The sequence below is a fragment of the Lupinus angustifolius genome, chromosome LG17 (assembly GCF_001865875.1).
Source record: "Lupinus angustifolius cultivar Tanjil chromosome LG17, LupAngTanjil_v1.0, whole genome shotgun sequence".
NCBI lineage: Eukaryota > Viridiplantae > Streptophyta > Magnoliopsida > Fabales > Fabaceae > Lupinus > Lupinus angustifolius.
This window is the reverse complement of record NC_032025.1, coordinates 1,772,647-1,782,306: the sequence shown is the minus strand read 5'-3', so window position 1 is coordinate 1,782,306 and position 9,660 is coordinate 1,772,647. Positions and strand designations below refer to the sequence as shown.

General features: G+C 35.3%; 2 protein-coding genes across 2 annotated transcripts; one reads left to right on the top strand and one right to left on the bottom strand.

Moving 5' to 3' along the window:
- On the top strand, positions 2,224–6,796 carry LOC109331017 (serine/threonine-protein kinase HT1-like). Its single transcript, XM_019565300.1, has 6 exons — positions 2,224–2,459; positions 3,487–3,619; positions 4,614–4,809; positions 5,270–5,391; positions 5,519–5,674; positions 6,248–6,796. The coding sequence occupies exons 1-6, from the start codon at positions 2,239–2,241 to the stop codon at positions 6,644–6,646; spliced, it is 1,227 nt and encodes a 408-aa protein (XP_019420845.1). The 5' UTR covers positions 2,224–2,238; the 3' UTR covers positions 6,647–6,796.
- Positions 7,426–9,660, bottom strand: LOC109331597 (scarecrow-like protein 15). Its single transcript, XM_019566196.1, has one exon. It carries the CDS (start codon positions 9,379–9,381, stop codon positions 7,759–7,761), a length of 1,623 nt encoding a protein of 540 aa, XP_019421741.1. The 5' UTR covers positions 9,382–9,660; the 3' UTR covers positions 7,426–7,758.

The following is a 9,660-nucleotide window of genomic DNA, read 5'->3' as shown; positions in this document are numbered from 1 at the left end:
AGGAAAGTAAATGAAAGGAAGTTGGACAAATTTTAGAGGGACAGGAAATCCAAAAAACTATAGACAAAACAATTATGAACAATTTAGAGATTAATAATTTGTTAATACATATTATTTATGATAATATTATAATCTTAGCCAACGTCACCTAATGTGACTAAGACTTACTTTTTGTTGTAACATTTTCTTAATATTACGGTGTTCATGAATTACATTATGAGTTTAATGGTATTGGTATACAGTGAGGCTGTAATGTTTTTCCAAAGTTAACACATCATTCAATATTATTCACGTGCCTTACCTTTACTTAAGAGATAGTCACCTCTAATAAGTAAATGATAATGGTGTTCTCCTCACATTATCAAAATATTTACATAATCACTACACTTTCTCTTATTTTATTGCAACCATTATATTCATACAATTTTTCATCTTATATCACCTTCTATATTTTATTTATCTTTTTATCTCATTGACAATTTTTTTCTTTGGGTTTTTTGAAAAGAGATACTAGCTTTTGATTTAAAAATGTTTATCTATGTTAAAATATATATTGTTAATATTATATTGGGATAATCATTAATTTAAACTTATTTACCTTTTGCATAATTTTCATGATTAAAATATGTATAAAATGGATTAATTAGTTAATTAGAAGTTAGGTAGACATGAGTTACGTATAATTAAATCTATTGTATTTTTTATATAATAGGTTAATAATTTCTTTATAATTCAATTTGTTTAATGAATGAAATTTGCAATCTTTTCTTATTATTGGATCTCTAATACGGTATCAGAGCAGTATATCTATTATGCATATATTTTCCTTCTTGTTATTTTCTTTATCTTCTCAAAGGCTTTTAATGACAAAGGACATGTTCTCGCTAGAAGTAGAGTAGATTATGACTTCTTCACAAAAGTTTTGTTTGACTTGTTAATTTGAGGCAAATTACTAAAGGTATTGCAACCATTTAATATGGCAACCAATGTCACCTTCTTCAACAAGTTTGTTTCATTTGTTTATTTCTTTATCGTTCTCTTTTAAAATCTTCATATTCTCTATCTCTCTTAATTTTGTCTTGTTGTTCTTCAACAAAAAATGTTCATAGTTTATTATATTATTCTCTTGTTATTTTGTTAGCAAAAAATACTCATATTTTATCATGTTCTTTAGCCAAGAAACCAATATGATATTCTCGAACATTGTCATTCTTAAACAAGTATTGCTCATTTTTTATCATATTCTTTATTTTTCTCATTCTTTGGCAAATAAGTCAATATGATATTCTTGGCATTGTTATTCTTGAACAAATATTGTTCATATTTTATCAAATTCTAGAATTTTCTTATTCTTTGGCCTAGAAACCAAAATTATATTTTTGAGTAATAATATTATTTAATCTTTTTTCTATTATGTTGATTGTTGATGAACAACATTATTACTTTCAATTTCACTAATCAAACATTTTTTATTTCCATTCTATACAATCCTTCTTTGTATTTTTTTTCCCTGGAGTATATGGTACACTTGGGGAACAATAACTAAATTGTAAAAGTGCAACCAACAAATGTATATCAATAAAATGTCGAAGATGACCCTTATAATAAAGTTTCTCCATTTAGTCATCTTTTTTTTTAAATTGGGAGTTGTCAATATCCACTCTCAAGTTTGATGGGGTGTTAAAATATATTTTTGGTATATTGAATTAATATTGTATTGACATAATAATTAATTTAAATTCACTTACCTAATGTATAATTTTCATGATTAAAACATATGTAAAATAGATTAGTTAGTTATGAGTTAGGTAGTTAAGAATTTAGTATGCTTAAGTGTTAAGTCTATTGCATTTTTTATATGATAGGTTAGTAATTTTTTTGTAATTTAATTCATTAAATTCATTTAATGAGTGAAATCTACATTCTTCCCTGGTGTTTAATTTTTAATGACCCTATCCCTACTTTAGTATTTAGTGTGGAAGATGCGAGGAAAAGAGATAAAAAGAATAACAATATTGGTAATTTGTTGAAAAAGGAAAAGAAAAATGGAAAGATAAGAAATTATATTTGAAAAAATTTGATCCATGCACTGTATCTCGTAGAGACAAAAAGAAAACTAACGAATTTCCATAAATGTTGTATCAATATCCAAGTTTGTATTCTCATTGGATTTTAATAGTTACCAAACCAATCATTCATTCATCTGCATAAAGATACATACAAGTAAACAACCTTGCAATGGCACAACAAATTCAACAGCCCTCGGTATCAGAGCTCTTTCAACTCTCACTCACGTGCTCCTCAAAGAACACTGGACAAGATACAAGTGGTGCAGATGGTGCTGTTTTTGATGATGGTTTTGTCTTTAACATTGATCCTACCTTGCTATTGGACCGTCATAAATTATCCATTGACCACATCATCGGAGAAGGATCTCACTCCATTGTGTATGATGGAAGGTGTGCATATATCCCTAGTTTAATTAATTTCTACTATAAATTATGTCTTTAATGCTTTATTTCTTATTTGATTTGATTATGGGAGGTGAACATATCATGTTATTACTTATTATTATCTTGTGTATGCTAGAGTTTCAGTTGTGGTCATAGACAAACACTTCACATATTTTACAATTGTTAGTTAATTAATATCTACAGTTTTCTGTTACATTTTATTAGGAAGTTGTGAGAGATAATTCCCCGGAATTATCATTAGAAAATTAATTTGGGGCTGATATATACCACAGTACAATTAAGTGATTGTATATTTTGGATGATACAAGTAATCAGTCCTGGGTTTGCATTTTATGGTACCTGAAGAGCATTTACACTGACGCATTAATGAAAGAAGAGGACGTTGGTGAAGAAGAATACGAGCACGATGTAATATGAAATGGGCCATTCCGAGCCCAAACCCGAATATGGACCACTCAAAGCCCATCCCAATTCAACTTAGTTAAAATTAAAAGTTAAAGTGGTATAAAACTGTCTGTTTAAATTAATAATATTTTTGATTAATTTGTGTGGAATGAAATAAGAAAAATGTGATTAGTTTGAAAATAATCTATAATATTTTTAAATAATTTTAAAACTGAGTGTCGCGTGCCTTTTCTATAAATATGTATTAAACATCATTTGAACTTCATTCTTAAACAATATTTTTCTCAAGCAGGGCTAAAATCACATTTTTTTTAAGACATCTGTTATTTTAAAATAATATATTATTTTAAAATAATATATCACTCTATGTCCCGCTGTTTATCAGAAAAATATATATAAGTAAAATATTTGTTATAACTTAAATGTTGAAAAGAAAATGCTGCTGTGCTGACCAAGGCAACCAATCAATGAAACTGAAAGCATATTTGTTTTTCCATTTGCTTGGAGTTTGTTTTAGATTGCAGGTGTACAAAAACTTTGTTATACTATTCCCGCATGTCCTTTCCTCTGATAGTGAATAGTTTGGTGTTAATGTTCACTGGTATAGGTATGAATTCCATCCTGTGGCTATTAAGGCAATTCTCCCTGGTAGAACGAAGGATGCTTCACCTGATTGTAAGGCCAGATTTCAGCGAGAAGTCAACTTGTTATCAAAAGTCAAACATAAAAATATTGTCAAGGTATTTTGTGATGTCTTCTCTTATTACACGAATGCCTCAGTATTTGTTTCACATTTACCTTCTACCTTCTGCATTAATTTATATTACATATTTATGACACTTATCCATGTTGTTGAGTTTAAAGTCTATTTAAGTGTGAAGTCTCACATTGGATATGTGGGAGGAATAGAAGAGTCTATAAGTAGGAAGACTCATGGAACTAATGTCTTAAGGTTTTGGTTGAAGATGTAGTGTTTTAATTGTGACTCTCCATTCTTCCCATACCTTGGTAACAATGGAACTCCCCGGAGAGGCTCCACAGTCGCAGTCTGGTCCAACAACTAGTATAAGAGCTGATAATTTGGCTGAAACATGATGAATTTAAGGGGAGCGGACTAGAAAGTGTGTGGTACCCACACTTGAGAGAGATTGTTGGGTTTATTCATGTGTGAAGTACGGGGAGAGGTGAAAAAGTTTATAAGTAGGAAATGTCCATGAAACTAATGCCTTGAGGTCTTGGTTCAAGACGTAGTGTTTTAATTGTGACTCTTCACTCTTCTCATACCCGTTAATAATGAAAAACTCCCCCGTGGTTGGAGGCTACCCAGTCGTAGTCTCATCCAACACATGTTAATTAATACAAGTCCTTCAGCATGATGGTCGTGGTGAAATCAGGTATTTGAGGTTCTGAAATTGCTTCATCTATAGAACTTGTTATTGTCTCCATATAACTCCCTTCTCTCTTTATATTACTTGTCCTAATCAAATATAAATAAGTTGTGTTACTTACTTCCATTACCCAAATATGGCCTTTCATTCTTGTCTGTATGTAATACGTTTATTTCAATTTAGCATTGGTATATGACAGAATCATAGAATCTAGTCACATTTACATCAGGATATGATATACATTGATCAAGTGCTGTAAAATATCTTTTTCAATATAAAGTAGTCAACATTTAAGACTCCACCCTCAGTGTTAGCAAGTTTGATGATTGAAGGAATTGTTTTGCAGTTTCTTGGCGCTTCTGTGGAGCCAACGATGGTGATAGTAACAGAACTATTGGAAGGTGGTTCACTTCTGAAAAATTTGAAGAGAATCTATCCTATGACTCTGGATTATGAGCAATGTCTAAGTTTTGCTCTGGAAATTTCTCAAGCTATGGAACATTTGCATGCAAAAGGATTCATTCACCGTGATCTGAAGCCTAGTAATCATCTTAAGTTATATTTTAATTAACATTTTTAGTTTTGATCTATGAATATGCATAACGTCATAAGACTTAGATTTATTTTATTTCTATATTTGGGGAGAGTAGATGTTCATAGCTTTACTCTTGCAAGCAAAATGACTCGAAATTTGAACTCATGACCTGGTCACAAGACAAGCAACATTATCGTTGTATTAAGGCTCATCCTCAATTTACATATATTGCCACTGTATATAAAATATGATTTACTTGTTACTACTACTGTGAAAGCTATATGAAATCATCCGTGGCTGTGGAGCTGAGATAAGTGCATCCACTACATTGAAAGTGTTTTGTAATTGTTCATGCACTAGTAAGTTCATTAACAATCAAGGGGAGACATCAATAACAGTTTGTTTCCTTAAATAACAGTAGATGCAACCATGTACTTATAAGGGATACCCATGGCTGTATTTTCTAGGTAATTTACTTCTGACAAAAGATAAGAAGCATGTTAAAGTTGCTGATTTTGGGATAGCTAGAGAGGAGATGTGTGATGGAATGACTTCTGAGGCTGGTACTTACAGATATATGGCTCCTGAGGTACATTTTATTTGACTATATTTGTCTCTGAATATGGAATAGTATAACCTATTACTTGTTCATATTGCTACAGTCTTCCTAATTATCATATATGCTGTATGTCTAATTTGTCCTATGTCTGCACTAGTTATTCAGCAAAAGTCCACTTCGAAAGGGAGCAAAGAAATGCTATGATCGTAAGGCAGATGTTTACAGCTTTGCAATGGTTCTATGGTCATTGGTAAAAAACGAAACTCCATTCAAAGATAGGAAAGATTTGATGGCAGCATATGCTGCAGCAAATGTATGTAACTTTACTCTTATGTTCTACTTTTACTCATCAAATTCTTTCTTCATATAATCTCCTTTTCCTTTCTAATTTTATGTCTTCCTTTTAATATATTCCTATAAACTCTTGCTTCTTCAAAGCTTTTTATATCTTCCAATTCATTGATAAGTTGTTTGCCATATATATATGTTATGATATCTTGAGTAGTATACAGTTGTGGAATGTGCCTAACTAAACTTATAGTATTCATTGCTATTTTTCTTGTCACTTATAGAATAAAAGATAATATTTATGTGGTGTAGACCTTAGTGACCTGATCCACTGCAGTGACATGCCACTGCATAAGATCTTATCATTTCAATGAGGATTAAAAATAAAATCATGAAAATTAACCATATAAACTTTTTTCTATGTTTCTTGTTTTCTTAAAGCAAGAATTAATAACAAATTAGGTCTTGAGGCTATATGCCAATTAAAGACACTCAATATAGACTGTAATTATGAACATTAGTTATGTTTGATAGTTACATTAGATAACATAAATGTTTGGGACATATAATTATGTTACATTTGTGGTGGTTGCTGCAGAATATGAGGCCTAGTTTGGATGAGTTTCCAGGGTGTCTAGTTCCCCTGGTGAAGTCTTGTTGGGAAGAAGACCCAAAGCTCCGACCAGAATTCAAAGAGATCACAACCACTCTAACAACTCTGCTCCGAGTTTGCCGCTCGACAGGGACAATTGCACTTACCAGAATAGCTGAGAGTGATGAAGAATTGGAAAGCAACACGGACGGACAAAGCTCAAAGGCAAAGGGCCCAACGTCCCAACAGTCAATGGAAAACATTTCTAATCGTAGGACTATAAAACCCAATGGCTTGATAGATGTTAAGGGCGAGTCTCTGTCTCAGCGCAAAACAAAGACCCCAAAATGGAATAATATCAAGCTCAAATGTCTCTCTTTCTTCAAACTTTGCTTTGGCATTTGACTTGGACTTGCCCCTGCATGCATGAAGGAGTAGGCATATGTTTGGAGCATAATATCTATAGAATGTCAGTTTAAATATTTATATATATATATAGTTAGTACATACATCTTTCTTCTCATAAGTTTAGAAGTAGTGCGGCTTAACCTTAGGTTTACCCTCAGAAATCCTATCAGGTGGAAATCTGATACACTAAGTCAACATTTTATATGTATGTATTATAAAGTAATAAGATTAGGCATATTAGTTCACTTCTCTCTCTCTCCCTCCCTCCCTCCCCTTCATATAGCTATTATTACACCGTTAAAACTTGTGAGTATCTCTTCATAATTTATTGCCATGTGAAAATAATTGAATTTTCCTTTGAACATATGATATTATGTACATATGAGATTGAATTTGTTGCCATGTGAAAATAATTTTGCTGCTAAAAGTTTGTCACAGCACCAACACTATAGGTTCCGGAAGAATGTAACAATGAAAATGTCTAGAACTAGGCAACACAAGTATGTGATTGCCATTCAAGTTAACTGCAAGTATTTGATTCCCACCAATTTCAAGTATCTTATAAGGAAGACATTCTCTTTATTAACTATCACAATTTACCATGTGTCATTCTTTGGATAATTATTTTCATATCAAACATGAATATCTTAGATACTCTAATATCTAACACCAATGCATCTACCATATGCCCAGCAAGAATGAGAGAAGTTAATTTCTATTCATTCAAGAGTTGAGGGATTTACTTCATTTTGTTTTTCAATTACATAACATAGCAGAATAATTAGACACAAACATTTGGTGCCAAACACTTCGATTGGAAAACCTGCGAAGTGCATTAAGATAGCAAGAGCAAGTACTGACCCATATGCGATAACTTATCTTCCCTCACAAACTCCCCTTCCCCTAATATTTCTTGATACATAAACCTTCCCCCAATTAAACTACAAAAAAAAACAAAATGGTCAAATATTAGATACAAGTTTATCCCAGTTTTTCTCCTTCTGTCAAATACCTTTGAATTTGGTTGATGGAACCTCACCAATATTATTATAGTACTATTTGGTTTACATTTACGGTTCCTCACTCCATAATAGTTTTTCCCCATTATTCTAACAACGCCAAGCTGACGTGGCAACCATGGCCCTATCCTGCCAGCAAAGCACCAACTCAGCATGGCGTTTTGCCACGTGGAAGCCTCTGATTTGTACCTTGGCCAACAAACACTCTGCTTGAAAATCCGCGAACTGACTTAACTGAACAGGCCTCATTCCCGCGCCGTAAAAAGCTTCCCTCCACGGTGGAACCCGCCTCCCGGCGCCCTCCACCGCCGCTAATATCTTAGGACGCAGCAGCAACATCTCAATTCTCCTCACCCAATCCCCACCACCTCCTCCTCCTGCCACGGAGGCATCCAGCGACTCCAGCATCATCGAGTAGAACTCCAGACTGCTCACCACATCACGCCGAAATGAAGTCGCCGCCGCCGCCTCCGTCCACCCCTCGCCGTCCACAAAGAGCACCACGCTGGGTGACACTCTCCGGACATCCGCTAAAAACGCGGCGGTGTTGTTTGAACCGAGACGACGGAATATCGCCGGAGACAACAGCACAGCAGTCCTCTCTCCGTCGACAAATTTAACCGCCTTAAATGAAAGCGTCTCGAAGGTTCGCAGCAGAACGAAATCAACCTGGAGACGGATCCTGAGTTCGTGAGCGAACTGGCTCAGATTCTCACGAATCAATTGGCTCTCCACCGCGTATTCTTCAGGAACGACGGCGGTGATTCTAAGCATCGGAGGTGAGTTTAGTTTAGACGAATCAAGCTTTTCTGCGATCTCCATCATGAGAGAAGCGTATTGAATCCCTAAACCAATATCGAAATCGATGACGTGCATGAAAGAGGAAGGGTGAAGTGCTTCCAAGAGTGCTTGGTTGGTGGTGAAGATGGAGAACATTGGAATCGGGGAGATTCCAGAGAAAGCCTTGAAGGTTTTGATGCTATGAACGATTTCCACCAACGATGAAAGCCTCGGAGTTCGGTTCGAACCAGAGAGAAGGGACTGAAGCGCTTCTTTGAAGTAAAACGCTGCTCGGTGGAGTGGTTTTCCTACAGGAGATCGTAGCCGTTGATTGAGCCGCTCCAATATCACATGTGCCACGTGGGCCTGGTTGTTGTCGAAGCAATCGGCTGCACGAATAAGCTCTTCAATGAAATCGAAGCCGTTGTTGATATTGTTTTGGGTGTAGGACTCATGAACCAAATGGTCCATGGTGTTGGTGTTGGTGTTGGTTATGAAGTTGTAACCCATGTTTTGATTTGAGTACATGTCAGAGAGGGTGGTGAATTCGGTGGCGTTTTCAAAGGGTGGTGGGAATTCAGGAAGATCACATGGGTTGGGATGGAGCATAGTCTTCAAAACGGGTGCGGTTGAGTCATCTTGTAATCCCAAGTCCTTCATGATTGAATCCCAATCCAAATTATGCAACACATGTTCGTCCAGTTCCAGGCTCTCTTGGGAGTTGGAGACAGGAATAGAGTGGTCAGTGGGCTTTTCTTGGCCCGTGCCGGGACTCGGGCTCCGGCACAGGTCAAGGACAGACGTGGGCTCGTAGCACAAGACTTGATTGTTGTTATTGTTGTTGTGGTTGGGAGAGGCGTTGAGGGCTACGGTGCGGGCTGCGTTGGTGGGTTTTGGGTTGGCCTGTGGGGTTGAGGAAACGGGAACTCTCATCGCTGAGTGCCAATCAGTTTAGGGATTAGGGAAGGAGGTCCCTTTTGATCTAAGCTTAACAAAAGCTGCTATGCTTCTTGTGCTTTCTAAATATATAATAATGAAGTAGCTTGTTTTTTTCTCTTGCTTTTACAGGTTCCTTCGTGAAAGTTGAAGGTGTGGGAGAAGGAGGCTTTTGGATGTTATGATTGTGGGCTTTTTATCTTTGCGTGTGTGCGTGAAAAGTTGGCTGAGTGGTGGGGTTACCACTTGCATGCATGTTTATGGCCATGCCATGTA

Excerpts from the sequence above, each read along its gene's own strand:
- LOC109331017 (XM_019565300.1), top strand. The coding sequence starts at position 2,239 with ATGGCACAACAAATTCAACAGCCCTCGGTATCAGAGCTCTTTCAACTC. Across the intron at positions 3,620-4,613 it reads AACATAAAAATATTGTCAAG|TTTCTTGGCGCTTCTGTGGA; the intron begins GTATTTTGTGAT and ends ATTGTTTTGCAG. Across the intron at positions 5,675-6,247 it reads CAGCATATGCTGCAGCAAAT|AATATGAGGCCTAGTTTGGA; the intron begins GTATGTAACTTT and ends TGGTTGCTGCAG.
- LOC109331597 (XM_019566196.1), bottom strand. The coding sequence starts at position 9,381 with ATGAGAGTTCCCGTTTCCTCAACCCCACAGGCCAACCCAAAACCCACC.